This window comes from Athene cunicularia (genome assembly GCF_003259725.1).
Source record: "Athene cunicularia isolate RWA chromosome 3 unlocalized genomic scaffold, athCun1 chr3_part1, whole genome shotgun sequence".
Lineage (NCBI taxonomy): Eukaryota > Metazoa > Chordata > Aves > Strigiformes > Strigidae > Athene > Athene cunicularia.
Window position 1 is genome coordinate 2856684 of NW_020799097.1, and position 19519 is coordinate 2876202.

The 19519-nt window shown below is 42.5% G+C and overlaps 1 protein-coding gene across 1 annotated transcript in view; it reads right to left on the reverse strand.

Moving 5' to 3' along the window:
• The window catches only part of RP1L1 (RP1 like 1), a 43274-nt gene that overhangs the window by 23585 nt on the left and 170 nt on the right, over window positions 1–19519 (reverse strand). Inside the window, exon 2 of the mRNA XM_026846391.1 lies at window positions 2780–3437. Within this exon, the coding sequence (XP_026702192.1) occupies window positions 2780–3418 (639 nt within the window). The 5' untranslated portion in view covers window positions 3419–3437. The remainder of the gene's footprint in view (window positions 1–2779; window positions 3438–19519) is intronic.

The following is a 19519-nucleotide window of genomic DNA, read 5'->3' on the forward strand; positions in this document are numbered from 1 at the left end:
ATCATTCTAACCACGTCTTGGCATGCTGGGATGAGATCCGACTCTGGGAGAATAGAGACCTTTAGACAGGATGATCACGGCTGCGGGGCTGAAAATGTGAAAGATAACTCTATGTCTTTAGGTGGAAAGAAAGATGGAGGTTGAATAATGGCGAAGGTACTGTGTTTATAGAGCATGTATTTAGTATGTATCCTAGCTAAAATGTCACTGTTTACAATAATTAGAAGGAGAATTGTGAGAAACTAATTTAAGGATCAGAAGGAGAACATTAAGTCTGCACTAAGAAATAGAAGGAGAAACTTTTCTTTACAGCAATGAGTGAAAATTCTCCAAAACGGAAGAAGCGAAGAGGAAGTTACTACCACACCACTACGCAAGATTATTATCTTCATGTGGACTGAACAGGAGTCCAAGTCTTGAAAACTGGAGAAATCAGTGACAAAATAAAATAAAATACTTATCCATAGATTACAACACATCTTGGCAACAAGGTTGGGTTTGTTGGGGTTTTTTCCTAACCCGAGTTGGGTACATTTGTAGTAGGAAAACAAGCAGTGCCAGACCCTGTTCTTCAGAATGGAGGTCGACAGAAGCAGCTTGGCTACTCAAACACATGCTGGTCACATCCAGGCCACCTACAGGGAATGGCCCCAGGCCCTAAATCTAAACTGTTGGGGGACTGTCACTCTGGGCCAGAACCCACCAGGGAAGATGATAAGAATCTAGCAGAATGGAGAAGAAAAGGATGAGATCCTGCTCCAACACTTTACTTTAGTGGTATAGTTGTAGCTGTGGTGCACAGCAAACTTCGCCTTGTAAATAAATTGATGGAAGCTAAAAAAAAAAAAAATAAAAAAAAAGAACCTAACTGATTCTGAAGGCCTCTAGACACCTCTTTGGCTGGGTCAGCTTAGACTCAACAACTACGTGGGAGCTTAGCCACTTACCTCACTTAGAGAAACATTTAGACACCGACATGCAGGCGGCTGGATCCGAAATGAATCCAGCTCCGGATATCTGAAGTCATTTAGGCAGTTACTTGGAAAGCAGCTATCTATAGTGCCTATTTCTTTTCACTGACTGCTGAAACAGCCTGGGACATGGGATTCGTCTTGTCTACCATGCAGTTGCCTACAAGCGGGTCATTTTTTGCGTACTTTCCCATTAGGAGAAACTCAGACTCTCGACACACTCAGCAAAGATAAATCCCACAGTAGGGTGGCCAGCGTGTTCATCTTGGACTTGGACAACTGACTCAGGCCTTAAAGTTTGAGGAGATGAATTATCTATTTTGGTTATCCTAGGCCACACTTGGGTTGTCCATAGCTAAGTTTTCCCCCTGTTCCTGGGTCCTCTTTCCATAAACCCTTAGTTTCTACAGGACCCTCGGTTTCTCAGCAAGATTGTTGTTTCACTTGTCTGGCGTATGCGGAGTGTCACTGTCCTTTCTCTGTTGTTTCACCTCATCTCTGACTGCAGTCAGACTCACACTCTTTTAGCCTCTAGATCAGTAAGGCTGTGAAAGCTGTAGCAGTAAAATGTTCTGGAAGAACATTTTCCTTGGATTGTCTAACTGAGAACAGGCAGCTCTTTCCAGAGTGGTGGGCACAGCAGAAAGCCCTGTGCTCTGACATGTTGCCTCCACCAGGAAAGATGGTTTAAGGCACCGTTATGCCCTCCCTCTCTCCTTCATAGCTGCACGCTGCTGTCCCTGCGCAAGTCAAAATGATTTGGGTTAAAAATATTTCTCCATTTTTTTCCCCCCTCCTGGATGGTGGCTCATTTGAACCCAAGACATTTCAGTTATCTGATTCAGAAAGTGGCACCACGAATGGTTGTGACATGAGCACGGAGGAGCTGGCACACAGCACTGTAAAGATGGAAAAAAACGTGGCAAGGAGCAGAGTGCCTGCTCCTCTCAGCTGCATTGACAGGGACAAGTCAGGCTAACACACGAGACCTCTGCAGGAGAAATGCAAGTGTTGGTTAGTTTACGTTACAAAGAGGTGGAAATAGCGCTTAAGGATCTGCTGTAGTTGGGAACGGTCAGTGCTGGGTTAACAGTTGGACTAGATGGTCTTAATGGTCCTTTCCAACCTAGATGATTCTGTGAAATCAGAATCTCAGGTTTGTCAGGAAATTCATTTGGGAACAGAAGAACAAAGAAGTTGTCATGCCCTGAATATATTATGAGTCCACCCCAATTGGCACATTCACCAGGTAACCAATATCCTGATCCTACTCATACCTTAATCACTTATGCATTTACTAGTTATATTACCATAACTCTGAGGATCCCACATCATGAGCTGGATCCTGGTCTGTTAGGAATTACACAAGTGCAAGGTGCTACCTAAGGGCTGTCTTATTCTTTTGAATTCCCAGTTGTCAGGCATAGAACAGTTAAGCCTCTGTTGGGACATACCTCCTAGAAGAGGGTGGGAAACTCCGTTACTAAAAATTTATTTAGGGTTTTATACCCAGCTGCAAAACGCTGAGCTTCTGGGCTTCTGTCAGAAGTTTCTTCCCATTGAGCCAAAACGGTATCTGATATACGAAGTTCTTGAATGGCTGAACAAGATTCCTCTCCATCACCCCTTCGTGTAATTAATGGGGAAGTACCTAATGTGACACTAACTACAGAAGCCCCAAGGATTAAGGTAATGTGGATAAACTATTGGCCCCATGAGCCGAAGGATTTGCATCACAGGGGTGAAAACATTGATGTGGTAACACCTGTTAGAATAACTGACCAGCCCCAGGTACCAGAGATACTTGCCTTCTTGCCATCAACAGTGTAGAGCTTCTTCACTGGGAACTGCAGGATCTCTGAAATCTCATCCAGGAGAGTTCTGAAACTCCTGGCATTTCTGCGGTTCAGGATAATTGAGCGTCGAAACCCACTTTCTCCATTCTTAACTAGAGTGATTTTCTTGGGTATTCTGGGGCCATGCTGAGTGAAAGGTGTGGAATAATCTTCAGGTTTGTTCTCCTGAGCTGCTCTTCTCATGGCGCTGGAGGGACGACCGCCTCGCGGGGGGGCTGGCCTGTGTCCCCCAGAAGGAATGCTGATAGGTTTGACATACTTCTTGTCAGAGCAAAGGTAACATCCTCCATCCTCCAGCTGGTCCAGCTCACTGATGCAATGTATTCCTCGTGGGGTGGTGATGGTCCGTACCCCAAATGGCAGTGGGACCCGATGAGAGAGGTCATCCATGAGTGCATTGAAGCTCTTGAACCTTCGCTGGTTGATGGCCATCTTGACTCCTGCAAATTGAGGATCTCCACTCTTGAAGAAGGTTATTTTTTTGGCTGTGGGTACCTTGGTGACCGTGTTTGTCCGAGCCACGGAGGGAAGGGGCTGCTCATAGTTGTAGGAGCTGGTGGTTGACAGGTGGTCAGCAGGCACCTGAGTCATCCCTCTTGCTTAGAGATATCTACAAGAGAAATAAAACCAGAGTAGCGTTTGAGACATGCAGAATCAGTGCTTGACTACCATGGGAGCACAGCTTGTTTTCCTCACAACAGTTTTACCATCTATATTTGATGAAGAGCAGATTGTACCAACATGGAGCTATGAACTCACTGGCTCAGGTAGATAAGAGCGAACACAAATGAAAGAGGAGCCATAACCCTGCTCCTCACAGTTAAACCATCCTTATCCTGCAGATGCCAACGAGAATTCAGTCAGTGTAATTTGCCCCTAAGGCAAAAAAAGCAAGAGTCAGACCCCAAGCAAAACCCACAAAAACTGATATTTGTGTCTTGTTGTCCTTTTGAGTTCTATGTCTTCCTTGTTTATGTTTTTGAGGTTTTTCTCTGAAACTATCAGAGACAGTGATTATTTAGGTTTTATTTTTACAAGCAGAGTGCTGAGATTCTCATGTAACCCTTTAACCTCGTGAACTGGTACATAACAAAAACCAAAACCAAACTGAACTCCTTCATGTAGTGATGGCATATTGTAGCACACAGCCAGTCCTGAGTGTACCGAGGGGCAGAGTATCCTCGTTTCAGAGCATCTGCACATGTTCATGCCATAGTGTGGGAAGGTAAGGTCTGGATGGAAATCCATGGCAGGTACACAAAAAAAAACCCCAGTGAGAAATATCACAAGATCTCAGATAGAACTACAAAAGTTGGTTCTGCTAAACAGAGGGAAAATTTGACATCAGTCTGGTACACACAGACATGAGGAGAATGATCTGCCCAATTTGTGCCAGAGCAGCTGGAGTCCCTCACTTTTAAAGCTAAGGTGGCTGGTGTTTAAGCCTGGAGGCTGAACCCCACCTTTTGGAATCCAAGTTTTTTTCATGTCTTTGCCATGATGGAGACAAGCGGAAAAGAGACTGGACTCTGCACTTTCTAGCTCGCCCTTATTAAATGCATCCTCTTGGAGGTCAAGCACTAAAAAATTCAGACCCCACATGGAATGAAACTATTATGCCAAAAGAGGTAGCACTGTGCTTTATATAGAAGAAAACATAACAAAACAAAACAGAACAAAAGGACACTCTTTACAACTGCTAAAATATTGGCTGTAATGAATGCGACAAAAGTTGATTTCATGAATGTGAACGGTGATTCCACAGTTCACCTGGAGTTAATTACTCAAACTTAAATGGAGATTCTCAAAATTACATTTCGAGATGTCGTCTTCTGATCAGAAGTTCCTGCTCACCGATGGGCAGCAAACCATTTGAATTGTTAGGAAGGAATGCGGTAGCTTGGCTTGTAGCTTGCAGAAGGTGGTTCTGGCTACAAGCGCCTACATCCAATTTGCTTTCCAAATTATGTTCTTAGTTGACAGCAGTTTTCTATGGCAACTTAAAAAAAAAAAATCTCTCAGAAGAAAGACAATGTTTTTAGTGTTCGGAAATGAGTTAGAGAACAATAAATGTATTTCTAATGGCACGCTTCCTTCAGGTTGCTCCTGGTTACACTTCTTGCAGCAGCTGAATGAAATTCTAGTTTCAAGACAGTAGTCACGCTACTCGCAAATTATTCTTTGGAAGACCAGTTCAGTGACCACTGTAATTAATGGGAATCTTGTCACTGATTGCAGAGGTGCAGCATTCAAAAAGCTGTAAATGCTGATTTCCTCACGTTTTAGTACAGACCATTATTTTAATATTATGCTACTCTCAAGTGAAATATTTGTGCACTTTGTACTACAGCAAATTCAGTCCTGCAATAAAATAGAAGTTTAACCTCAGCCAGGTGAGAAAAGACATTAGGCACCATTGGAAAGATTATTATTTTGACAAATCTCTGCTTTTTTATATCCATACACACTGACAAAGATTTCAACATGATTTATTCTTTCCATGTATATATTTCACCAAGCAATTATTCACTTATTTATTTCCTGGTTAAAGATCAATCCATCACTCTATCTTCCAGGGGGAAAAAAAAAAATAAAAAATCTCATTTATCTATATTTCAACAGCTTTCAGAAAGGTGGCTTTAATTTTTATTTTTTTTTTAAATTCTTTTCTTGTGAGTCCTACTTTAGTGCTTTCAGACATCGGCAGCATAATTTCCAAACAAAGCCATTATCCAAATCATAGTCCCTGGACCAATGGTAGTCCACAATATGCTGGCTACAGTCCCAGAAATCTAACTGCTTCCCAAGGATTTATTCTACTTTTTTCCAAGCTGTTAAATAATATTGAAAGAAGTACCAAAAATTTTAAAAAGTGACAAATCATAATTTCCCAGTACAAATCTTTTTTTGGGGATGATTTCACAGGCCTTAGGTCCCTTAGGTTTTGGGTGATAGAGTTGGTTATCCACCCAAGCCAAATGGTCTGTCAGGTCTTTTTTTATAAAGGAGTACATAATGTGAAGAAAGAGCCTCCCACAAAAACTCTGCATGAAATACAGTTGCCACAGGGAGAAGTTTTGTCTTGTGCATTTGAAGTTTCAGAATGGGAAGGAGATTCTTCTATAGATCTGGCAAAGCAATAAAAATGGACCTCTTGCCCAAATACATCTTTCCATAAATACACAAGGGAGGAGTCTCACTGCATATTTTTCTACTTACATTGAAGTACTTCATGCCTCTTGCTCAGGATAAATTTTTCTTATAGGATATCCAAGAGTTTAAATATAAATCAACAAAATAATTAAAAAAACCCAAACAAACAAACAAACAAAAAAAACCCAACACAGCCAATCAACCACCTCCAGGATCTAATGCACTGGACGATGCAGGGAAAAACATTAGCAGGTTACATGCTGTCAATCAAACTGTCCTCAAAATGTCTGACCACAGCTTGGGGGGTTAATCAGGACTGTGTTGCTAAGGATAGAAAGAAAAGCTACCTAAGCTGCTGGAGAAGGCTTTCAAATCCACTGGGGTTTTAGGCACAGTTTGCCCAATCCTTCTCTTGCTTGCGCCCATGTAACTCGGGTACAAATCTGACTCGGTGACACTCCTCTCCAGTCATACCAGTATAAGTGGGAATTCAGTCAAGGCCAAAAAGGGAAATTTTTTTCCCCTTGCATAACGACCCGCGGAAATCTGGAAAACTTTCCTGAGCCACGCTGCTCATCAACTCCCCCACTTCTCAACAATACTTTGGAATCAGATTTATCTTTTGGGTAACGCCAGGGCAATCGGTGGGGTCGAAGTAAAGATGATGGTAGCTCTTTAAGATTTGTGTGTAAGCTTGTTACTTCTCAGCTGGTTGATAGTCGTTTGCTCAGGACATAGATGACTCTGATTCATAACAAGTTTTCAGCTTAACTAAGGACAGTTAAGTGAGTCCCAACCAAATATTTTCAAGTTCATGGCAGATGTCAGAGTCTCAGATGAATGCTCAACGGCTGGATCACTGAGATTTGGGCATGAAATAAGGATAGACAAGCAACCTGTGAATGACAAATAATGGGAAATGACTTGCTCTTTCATAATTCACCTATGAGAGCCTCCCTGCTTTTTCTCACACTTCCTCTTTGCAAAGAAAACACACGCACACGCAACGGAAAAATTGATCGGTTGGATTCAGGTACAAAATCAGTGGGAAACTTCACTTTTGTATAGACTGGAATTCTCGTCTTCTAGCAATATTTATTTATTACTTATGTAGTCATGGCACCTGTGCACCAACATCACTTACATCACCAAGCACGTCCTTTTGTAGAAAGTAAGGAATTGCAGCGAGACCAGAGTTATAAAAGGTTTTATTGGCAGGGCAGGGATTTGGGGATCCTACAAGAATAGGTTCAGCAGGTTTGAAATCTTAGATCCTTAACATGAATCTTAGGAATGTAAGGTTAGTGTTTGAGCCATTCCACAGCCCTCCTTATACAGCATTGCTTCTGCACCTGCGGACAGCACACCTTTCAGGGCCCAGAGACCATTCCTGCGGGATCCTTGACCCAGAAGAGCAAGGTCATCTCTCTGCAGACTTGCAACTACTATAAGATGTCAGCAGCAATACTGGAAAACTTGTAAAAATCCTTCCGTGGAGAAGTCTGAACCCCTCATAGAGGTCATTCTGCTCTATCAGGACTGTGCCAGGCAGCCTGGCCTTCATTTTGCAATTTCTTATGACAGTTCAGAACGACATCTCAAAAAGACTAAACTATAGCAGGTAGGCAAGTCGCGCACTACTAAACCCTGTCAAACCTGCACTATCCAACTTCATACAGAGGAAGCTGTGTGACCGTGTGTTTGGGCATCCCTCATGTGAACCCATAGCCAAAATCCAATGCATCCGCAGCACATCTCTTCACATCAGCCTTCTCCTTCTGTCCATCACACTAAGGTTTGGTATCTCTGAGGTTTTCTTGCAACCTTCTCTCTGTTGGGGATGTAGAAGGATGAGAGGAATCCAGATACAACTCTAGAAAGTGCCTGAGCTGAGGTAGGAGAGCTGTCAGAGAACTCAGTGAATTGAGCACCAAGTCCATAACCACTATCTGAGAGATGAGAAAGCCTTTATGAGAAACGTCCAGACTTGACTTAAATACTTCAAATTATCAAGAGTCCACCCTGTCCAGCAGCAACAGATAATCCCACTTAGTGCTAAATATCTGTGCCTTTTCCCTAGCTTGAATATGCCCAGTGTCACTTTTTGTACGGCTTTTGTTGATAAAACACTGTACAAACTTTTACTGGAAGTTTCTCTTCTCATACAAGTAACTGTAGCTTCCATTTTTACAAAGACATTACTTCCAGAGAGAAAAAAAAAAAAAAAAAAAATTACAGGTCACCATTAACATTCAGAATGGGGCTGGTTGAAAAATCCAGGTGTGTGTTTCTAGAGAAATCATGAACATGATTATTTAATTTGAATTTTTTCCCAGAAAAGGTGGGAGCTTCTGGCAAGAGAACATGAATCATCATTTTGTAAGATCTAACCATGTTTCTCTAAAAAGGCTCATTTCAATTTGCACCGTGCCCTTTTTGAGAAAGAAAAGTATTTTTAAAATGTCAAAGTGACCTTACTAACAAGAAATATTTATGGTCTGACCAAGCCAAAGTATTGTGTTGAGAGTGACAAAAGTTGAGATGTTTGATTCGTAAAGAGAAAAACAGAGTTAGAAGTCAGCACAGCCATTTGCCCATGATTATAGAAGAATTCCCTGCAAACAAAACAGACAGATTGGATATTTTTCCCTCAGTTTATTTGTTACTTAAAATTACTTGAAAAGGATGATCAAACTCTGTATAAGACTAAGTTTTTCATTTCTTGGAAAAGAGGTTTCTGATAACTCATTTTATTCCATAGCTGAATGAGCTTAAAACACCACGCTCTTCTTCACCCAGGTCCTTGTCAGAGCTGGTGTTAAATACAAGCAAAAGCACCTCTTGGTAGGAACAGTGTATTAGTGATTGCAACCATTGCATCCATCCTTGAACCACGCTGCTGGACCAGTAAGCTAGAAGGCACGCTGGAGATGCAAGCCTCTCCTGTCCTAAAAACAACCTGGATTTGATGGCAGCTACTGCCATTTTCGGAGGAATATGAGCACATTTTGTCTAGGAGGATGAAACGCTGGGGTTTCAACCCCAAGTTAAGGTTGACATGTGGGTGATTCCCACAGCCCTTCCCAAAGGGGGGTGAGTTTCCCTTTAGGCTCCCCCCAGGGTGGGCAGCCTGGCAGACAGAGCCATTGGGTCAATGACCCCAGGGGTCCCGCAGTCAGTAACCCCAGGTCAGGTGTCCCACGCAGGGATAACAGCTGGGACCCCTTGCAGGAGGGGCAGTGTCTGTGTGTGAGGGGGATGCCCTGTGCAGAGTTCCCTGCTGGGGAAGGACCTCCTGCCTCCCTGGGACTGGGCTCCAGTCAGGTCTGGCTTTTGTAAACGTGGGCTGTGTAGAGATTCAGTGTGTGGCTTCCTTGGTCTGATGTGTTTGGCTTGTTGACCTGGTTGTCTCCCGTCCCTTCTCTGGGAGACTGCATTTCACTGGTTATCCCACCCATTGCTGGTCGTGCGGTGTCTTTGTTGGGATCATTTGGATTGATGTCAATTATGTATAATCTGACTGACTTGTTTGTACACTGAGCCTTAGGGCTGGATTGGCATGGCAACACTTGAGATGGCTACTCAGAAATCCTCATTAGCAACCTGGATGGTGACAGAAGGCACCCTCAGCAAGTTCCCCCGTGACACCAAGATGTTGGGAGCACCCATGTGCTGGAGGGCAGGGCTGCCATTTGGAAGGACCTTGAAAGTCTGGAGACATGACCTGACATGACCCCCAGGAGAAGAAAACACGAACCATGTGTTAGGAAAAGTAACTCCCCATGCAGCAACACAGGCTCAGGCTGACTGACAGCAGCTTCACAGAAAATGATGTGGGGGTCCCAGCGGGCAAGAAGTTGAACAGGAGTCAGCAGTGAGCCCTCAGGGCAAAGAGCACCATCCACAACCTGCAATACGCTATCGAGTGCCCTAAGCAGGCCAAGAGAAGTCATAACTCCCTTCTGCTAAGCTCTTCTGAGAGCACATTGGACACCTTGTCCAGGTTTGCACTCCACAGTACAAGAAAGGTTCTGGCATGCTGGAGTGAGTCCAGCAAAGGCCACCCAGATAGTAGGACAAAACAGGAGCATATGATAAGCACAGGGAGGGCAAGAGCACTAGAAGTGTTGAATCTGGAGAAGACACTTGGAGGCATTCATATCATTGTCTATAACTACCTAGGACAGGGTATAGGTATGGTGTATAGAGAGCCAGACTCTTCCTAGAAGTGCATACTAAACCTGCAAGATGTGGCTGATACAAGTGGCAGCATGCAAAATGCCCTTTAGGTATGAAAAAAAAAATTCTTCATGGTGGTGATCAAAGACTGGGACCTAAGAGGTGGAGGAATAGCCAACCCTGGAGATACTCAAAACTACAGCTGACCAACTTGATCTGTTGGGCCTGGCTGTGAGTGTGTGGTTGGACCAAAGAATTGCCAAAGTCCCTTCCAGCCTACTTCATCCTGCAATTTAGCAAAGGTAAAGCAGCTTCTCTGGGTTTGTCTGCACTCCCCTTGGCTCAGGCTCATGTGGTAATTATGATCCAGCTAAGTGCCAGTTTAGTATGATCCATCCTTTGTAGCAGTCTGAACCGTTCCATCATCAGAGATGCTTTCTGAGATCTGATAGACTACTCCAACCTCTAATTACTTTAACATTATTAGCTCTTCCCTTTTGTGATTACTGGATTTTCCTCTAAGAAAATTGAATATTCATTTATAAATGTGAGACAGATCTTAGTAGATAAGGTTTTTTTGTTGTTGTTCTGGTGTTTTAAGGGGAGGTGTTTTGGTTGTTTGTTTTTTTTTCTTTTTTTGTTTTTCTTTAAATAAAGCACTGTTTTTTCTTTATTTGGGTCCATAACAGTTTGAAACAAGTCAGTCTTCAAAGCACAGCAGGCCAAGTTGTATTTCCAGCTACAGCCTTCAGTGCAAAGGATTACATCACACTTAACCTAGGTAATCAAGAAGTCCAGCTTTCTGGAGGATTAGAATAAGTCTCAGGGATCAGATTCACCTACAGCAAATCTTGCTTCTATTCTATTCTATGTGCATTATCTAATTAGTTTTTCAGCCATCAACCACCGGTGGAAAGAAAGAAAACCCTCTGAAATTGTTAAAAAAATGTGAGTTTTTTACTGTTTCTTACTTTTAAAAACACTTATTCTGTAGACAATGTCTTTACAGTTGATATATCAGTCTTCAGTTGATACATCAGTCTTCATGGACTGAAATGATGAAAATGAGTCCCTTCGATATGAGATAAAATACAGTTGAGAAATGTTGCTTCTTTGCCAAGAGTCACCCTCACTGTGCAATAAGACTGCATTTATGAAGCTGAAGAACAAAGCTCATGGTATCAGTCGCTGCTTAGAGAATGGAGACTGAGCCATAACGATCTGGTTACAGGATGGGCACCTCAGACCAGACAGACCTTACCGAGGTTGGGTGTATTATACTAAGGCTGAGCTATGAGATTTGCTTTCTGCTTGGGAGGAAATATAAGGATATGAGTACAACATAATAAAACAAGATGAGGGACAGCATATAGAGCATCTGTCAGGTTGTCTTGACGAGCAGAAAGAGGCAGGGACATGGTGGTGCCTGTTCGTTATCCCATCCCCTCTGTATCCTGTTGTCTCCCATCAATAAGTTCGCCAAGTCCCTGGATACAATCGTACAACAGCTCCCTGGGATGCTGTTAATCACGGTCCACTGTGAAATTAAAGCATTCTTCCACCGAAGGGACCAGGGAAGCCCTAACGCAGAAGAGTGGTTTTCTTTTGATAATGAAATGAAGAATTCACCTTTCCTAAAATGACACCCAGGGCTTTAGAAACCAGAGGCAGAGAGGCCAGTTCTGCCCCGTGCTGTTCAGCAGCCAGTTGTAGTCTGTTGAAGTGACAACTCCGTGACACAGCCCTGATTATTGTCTCTGCAAAGGCTCCGACAGTCCCATCTGTGTGTTTCAGAGCGAACACAGTTCAGCTTCAGCAACAGCTCAGGAACGTCACTAGAATCTGGGGACAACGGTTTTGTTTCAGAGGGTATTTCGAGTGTTGTAGCCAGGCATTTCCTAAGAATAATGCCATTTAAAAAATCCAGGGTTCTAGGTTTACCCAAATTTCTGGCAATAATGGGGAAAATAACTTTACATTTCCTTCTGAGGTAAGATTGAAGTTTTATGTCCAAGCTGGTCTGCACGTTTGTGCCAGGGAACTGATAAACGGATGTGCTATTTATCGCATTTATACTACTTCTCTTGCCTTTCTGATGCCCTCGGATCCTTCCAAATGATTATCAATTTTCCTTTTCATTAAAGTGTTTCTTGCACTCTTAAAAAATTATTTCAAAAGATATTAAATCATATCCGATCCCTCCACATTTCAACATGTAGATTCTTTCTCACATTTTCAGTGTGTTTATAACTGAATCTGCGGACAGCTTCTAGTCATACAACAATATGACTTCTAAAACCTTTTAAAATCATTTTCCGAGACAAGTTAAGCACTGTATTACATCTGATAAACAGTAGAAGCAGTCAAGTTTCTCCGACATCAAGTATTTATTTGGCCTTTCGTCTACAATTCTTATGCCATACAGCTGTGTACTTATTTCTGCCTTAACATTTGTTTCATTATATTGGGAGACACAATGTCTCACCTGGAGTGACTCTCTCCTTTTGGCTTTGAATAATAGGAAAGAAAAAAAAAATCAGGGATATTATCCCAGCCCTTTCTCCTTTATTCATCCCAGTTTGCATCAGCTGCCTTTGGGAAGTGATACAGTTGGTTTCTTAATTCATTCTTTAACGTCCAACAGCAGATCTGTGTGCTTTCCAATTTTTTCAAGGATTCATCCATTTTATCAATTATATATATTTTATAATGACTTCCTTCCTCACTTTAAATCCTGTCCAAACTACTCTCCTATAGTTTTCTTCTTTACGATGGATTTTTTTTTTAAAAGTGCTCAATAACTCAGCCAATTTTGAATCATTGTCCTCCTTTGTAACTTATTCATGATCCTGCTTTTTCCGCTATTGTTGTTCTGCCCCCAACATCCTTCCAGTTTTACTCATTCTTGATTTTAATTCATGTCAGCAGAACTCTGACCCCTCATCAAGGGCAGCATTGCTAATACTGGTACCCTGGCCAAAGTCTAAATTTGGTGATTTCTGCAATTTTTGCTTGCCTAAACTTTTAACATAATAAACTGTTCTTTTTTTTTTTTTTTTTTTTTTTTTTTTTTTTTTTTTTTTTTTTTTTTTTTTTCCCATCTGTTGAATCTCAGTGCCAGATTCTCAGATCGAATGAGCCAGCAGGACTCACTGGAGCTCATGAGATCTCTTGGGATTAGCACTTGTGAAAAACCCATCTCCTTCAGGGCACTGTGCAAGGAGCAGGAGGGACGATGCTTTCTCTCCACCGCTAACTGTGTGACAGTGTCCCAGATGTGTTGGGGCTATTCTGGAAGAACAAAATGTTGTGGTGGGGTAGTGTGGTCTAAACCGGGTTGGAGAAATCATGTGTAACCAGGGATCAGGGACAAGGATCAGCCAAATCCTGGGCACTGTGGGACAGATATATCCTATCTGGGCAGGATACATGGGACTGGATGTGGATATCTGTAATGTCTCTACTTGAAACAGTCCCTCCAGGCTTCCCTCAGAGGCACCAGACAAGATACGGTGTCTTTTAGGCTGTGTCCATCTCATCCTGAACTGGATGTCTCAGATGAACTCCATCATAAAACCATTTTTTCTCTCCATTTTTTGGAAAAGAAGCTCAAGGTGATGGGCACAGATGGTGACAATAAAAATGTTTCATCAGATGCATATAATTTCTTGTGTCCTGCCTCTAAATTACCAGAAATGAATACCTGAAATGTTAACAAAGAAGAGGGAGGAGAGGGATTCTTCTCAGCTGATGCTGACCTGTCAAAAAAACATTTTTTAGAATATATATTTTTTTTAAATTGGATGGAAAAGAATTACAAGGAATGAATACCTGAAATAGTGACAGGAAAAAAAAAAAAAAAAAGAAAGAAAAACCTCACCACACTTTCTTCTGTAATGACCCTCCAAATAGCATTCCTTTCATATTTTTGAAAGATGAGAAGGGAAAAAAGCTATTTTAAGTCAAATGAAAAAATTTTAATTCACGTTATTTTCCCTTTTTCAAAGCAGCAGAAAGTGTAAAAAAAAAAAAAAAGAAACCCAGAAGTTTTATACTGAAACTTTCAAAGAACCCAAACCCTTCTCTTCACGAAGACTCCACATTTGAACTTGACATTAAATAAATTAAATAAAAATAAAGCTGCCCCTCCTCTACTTGAGCTGCAGTTGAGACCCAGCTCTCCTCCATAGCAAGGGACTCCACGTTTGCTAGCCCCGGTCTGCTTTGGGAGAGACTGGTGTCTTCTACTGCCTTCCTCCTACACGTTCACTGAACGCCCTGGTACTTCTTCCCCGTCCTTTGTCTGTCTCCTGTTGACATGGTGCCCCCTGTGATGTCAGCTGGTGACATCATTCTCCACGTTCACAGTAGCCAGTGTAACTCTCCGCTGCTGGGTTTCTCCTAACTCTTCCTCCGAGATCTTTCCCAGATGTGGGGCTGCCAACTCTTTTATCGTGGTTAGAAGAACACCTCCTTATCTCTCACCACAAACTCTTCGCTCCCCTAGCCCTCCTAGCTGCGGATAACCCACATTCATACAGCACTCAAACGCACAATCTCCATGTCATGTTCAACACCTACATCTCCTTCACACCTAACACTCCGACCTGGACTGTTGCCAAATCCTACAGATTCTTGACTGTAATCTCTCAAAAATCTCCAGCCATCCCTTCCTGCTAAAACACCTGTCTGTTTCTGAGTCAGCTTATCTCAACCTTTATAAACTTTACCAGCTTTCTCAATATTATTGCAAGGTCTATTCAAAATCCTGCGTATAAAATTACTCGCTTCTGCAACCTGACGGTTTCCCCTCTGTTTTAACATGTTTTATATTTTCCCTTATCACCCTCAGCAGGCTCTGAAGACCTTTACCTTCTCTTTGCTTGTTCCTGCCTCTCCTGCAGATTTCCAAGGTTGGCCAATGGAGCTCACCACACCTTGCAAGCAAAAAGTGTTCAGACACTGTGGTAATGGGTGACATGTGGAAGCGCAGAGAGAGATGTAATCCTCCTTGCTGCTGCGCACCTCCCTCCTCTGGCTTCATACCCATCCAAAAAACACTGATCTTCTAAAACATGTTAGAGTTAACGCAAAGCTTATATAACACCGCGATCATCACTCAGCTCTTCATCACCACCATTTCCTACATCTGATCCTGACCTGGATTCAGATGAGAATGTTGTCCCAGTTGTCCTGTCTCTCACTCAAAGGCAGATGTGATAAGAAATAGCAAGATTATTTATTAAGAGGCTTTGTGTGCCTTTGAGGAAGCTTAAAGCGATAACGTGCTGAAATGGGTAAATGAATCCCCAACTAAAAGGGAATAGGTCTGGCAAAGTATTGCAAAATATACCTAGGATTATTTGTGCTGACTTTTTTCCATAGACTGGCCAGGTGCCACATTTTTCTGACTTCTGTGTTCACTTTGCCTGAACTTTAATGGCAAAAGCATCTGCCAAATGTGCTTATGGGCTTGCTGAGGTGTTCATGGCGGGCAAGTCAGAACGGCCTCCCTGCAAGACCTCATGGCCAGATCTCAGTGACATGAAATTGGCTTGTGCAGTCAAGAAAGAAGGATGACACCAGGTGACTAAGCCTGGTCAGCTAATGCAGAAAGAATGCAAATATGAAGAAATCAAGCCACTAAGCAAAAGAAACCGTGGGCACTTTGTATGGGACAATTCCAAAGAAACTGATGCATTTCAGTGAATTTCTCCTCAGGCAGGTCAAAAAAAAAAAAAAAAAAAAAAAAAAAATTCCAAACTGTTGTAATTTATTAAACCAACTGTAGTGGCTGTTAGTTACCCCTTACGTTTAGGATATATCTCATTTTTCTTAGGTGCACTTTTGGTAACAAAAATTCCTGTAAATGTGTTTCTTCCTAGTAATACTAGATCAAATATTTTAAACTTACAACCCTGCAGGTTATTTATATTGCCTACCAGAGCCTTACTGCTCTCTGGGCTCTGCATGCTCTGGTCTTCTGCCACTCCCAGTGCCACCCAGCACAGCAGCTGGAGGTTAACTGGCACCTGTATGTACATCTCCATAAGGCAGCAAAGAACCCATTTCTCACTCTCACAGCTTTACTGACTGCAGCAGCCTAAAACAGTCTAGAAACACATGTTTAAGGAATAGAACTGGCACAACATGGCTCTGGGACGTGCATCGGATCTGTTGAGTAAGCAGATATCATTTCTACGTATTTATTTCTCTTTGGGATTCCAGCAGTGCTCCGAGGCTCCTGTCGAGATGACTGACAGTAAATGCACGTGTTAGGACATCCACACCGACAGCCAGTGCAGGTCCAGGCTCGCTGTCAGGCTCGTGATCAGGCATGTGCGCACAAAGAGGTCATCTCTGCTCTCTGAGTGCTGCAAAGTGAGCCAACCTCTCTTTGCTGGGCAACATCCAGGGGGTCCGGCATTTGCCATCACCAGATATCAGAGCCTGACTTCTTCCAAGCATGTTGTGGATGCTGAGGCGCAGCTGAAGCCCACCAGCACAGAGGAGGGGTATGAAGCATGAAGCTTGGGAAGGTTGCAGTGCTTAGGCTCTCTCTCCATCTCAGAGCTGTATAGACACAAACATAAGTGATATTCAAGGTTCCCAGAACATGAGATGGAAGAAGCAAACAAAGAATAAAAGGGAAACTGAGGTACTGACTGATGAAGTGACTTGCCCAGTACTACTTATCTGGGACAGCACTAGGAACACAATCTTTGTCTGCTTGGTCCTGAGGCAGTGATTTGCACTACCTCATTAAAGCAAAGAGAAAAAGATAAAGCCAGTTTTCAACAAAAGTGCACTGTTTCTGGATGAACGACTCCGAAACAAGCGTGGAAGGATTTGCATTGCCATCTCAGGAGCCCACCTCTCCCGCTAAGCTTTTAAGTAGGTGCAGGACTCTTCTCACGCAATCCAGGGCACCAATGTCAGTGGAAACACCTAAGAAAGTAAGGCAACAAACTTCATTTCCATGAACTGTGGGAGGAAGAAGACTGAGGGTAACAGTGGACAGCCACAAGCCTGCAGGATGCCGACAATTTTGAGAGGTTTTAGAGAAAAGCAACAAAATGATTGAGGGGTTGGTTAGATGAAGGAGGGAGAAAAAAAAATAAAATATTGAAAGCACTAAATATACATTGCTTGGCCAACTAATGCCCGAGGGAAAACAAAAGAGCTGGCAGGCAGGAGGGAGCTGAGAGCCAAGGAAGAAGTAAGATCTCCATTGTGAAGAGCTCTCAGCCTTTGTGCATGAACAATGAGGAGTGACTGCGTGCTGCAAGCCAGGAGATAAGTTAGGCTGAGGGGAAGCTGATGGTGTAGGCACTACACAGATAGACAAAACCAAGTCCTTTCTGAAACATCCTCTTTGGCAATAGGTGCACCTGGATCTTGATTTTCTTCTGTGTCTTTCATTCTCTGTGTAGTCAAAATGTTAAGGTGCTAATTCTTCCCAGGCATTCAGAGGAACTGCTTAATATAGAGCAAGAGGGTATAAATAGATGTGATGGGATAAAACCGAGCAAAGGGCAAGTGAGGTCATTTAGATTGGAATAATCTCTAAATGAAGTAGTGGAAGCCCCTCTCACAGGTTATTTAAAACTAGACTGGGGAAAAGAAAGGTTGTTTTCTTTTTTTAAGGGACAGTAGACTTTAAGGAAAAAAAAAATATTTCACTGTGAAGGGAAGAGATGAAGAGATCCATTGTTTATCTCTCCAAATGGATTTTTTTTTAATATATTAAAACCACCTGAGCAGCGTAAGCGACATTTTACACTTGAATGTGCAGTTTGTTCCTCTTTTACATTAATGGCACATTAATATTACATTAATGGGCAAAAATTAATAACAGCAATCGATAGCAATAAAACTCACCTATTGGCAAATGATTCATGTTTCTCCAAGGCACAATAAGAAGACAGACATGATTACAAGGTAATAGATTTAAAAGATGAGGAAAAAAAAACAAAAAACAAAAACAAAAAAACCCACCCCACACCAAACAACGTATTAAAGCTCTAAAAGAGAGCCAAGGGAGATCCGGTGAAGCAGAGCGGTGAAAAAACAACAAAAAAACTCCAGCAAAAGATGGAAACATTTTCTCTGCCCTCAGTTGCTGACAAGGTCAGTTTGGGGGAGTAGAAGATGTAGAAGATAAATACCAGTCAGTCACCATCACAACCAATAATTCATAGGGATCATAGACAGGCCAAGAACATTCTGTATTTTCAGATGTTCAAAATACAAATCTCGGTCCCGGGCTTACAAGAAGAATTGCAGAGATACATAAATTCCCAGATCAGGAGTACAGCCACCAGGCAACATTCTGCCATACCAGACAGATGAAACCAGGTGGGTTTTGAGCAAGAGGCAACTGAGTATTGCCAGGCTCCTCTCTTCAAAGGCTCAATGGGCTGCTGACCTATGACCCCCTGGTAAATTTGTATTCTTCTTCCCTTCCATGTTAATTCAGCCCCTACAGATATGCGGTCCTGATATTATGAGTTTCCTAACACGATGTATAAAGACAATAAACGAAAGGCCAGCAGCTACAGGATGAAATTCAGTGCCTCATTCTATTCAAGGGGTCAAATCTGATGATCTAAATGACCCTTATGTCATCAACTCTATGAACCTCTCTTCAACCCAAGAAATTAATTCATTTTTTTAATAGTAATTCACTGAAGAACTGTCAAGGGTTAACGACCAGAGGCTTTTATTAACCAAAAAAAACACAAGCCCCCCTCCCTTTTAGCTTGTACTTAGAGAGACTGAGAGGTTGCCAACAGAAGAAAAAGAAAGAAAAAAAAAGGAAAAAAAAAAAAAAAAAAAAAAAAAAAAAAGCAGAGAAAATCAGAGCAGAAATTCTGGTTTATACTCCAACTGGGATTGTGGTGAAGTTCACAATCTCTCCCATCAGGGATGGGTGTTGGAGTAAGCCTGCAGCCAGCCTGGCTCCCTGCCTGGGCAGAACTGCTTAAAACAGGCAGAAGTCCCCTCTCTGTCATCTTACAGACTTGACCCACTCAATCACCCGCCCCTGAATAGCAGCAGAAACTTTAAGTGGCCACAGCGAGTTGTATAACTGGAATCCAGAGGTGGTCAGAAAGGAGAGCTGTTTGCTTGGGAAATGCCTCTGTAAGGACCGACCCAGAGCCCACTGCAAAGCCTCCCAGGAAAACACAAAAACAGGCTTTGGAAATCGTCCAGGCGTAACATCTGCATTACTCAACAGAGCAAAACACATCCACCAGCTATGGCTTGATCACATCAGCAACCTTCCCCCATAACTCTTATTTATCACGGACACCTATTTTTTCCCACATGAACATCAACCACATCTCACTTCCCTCG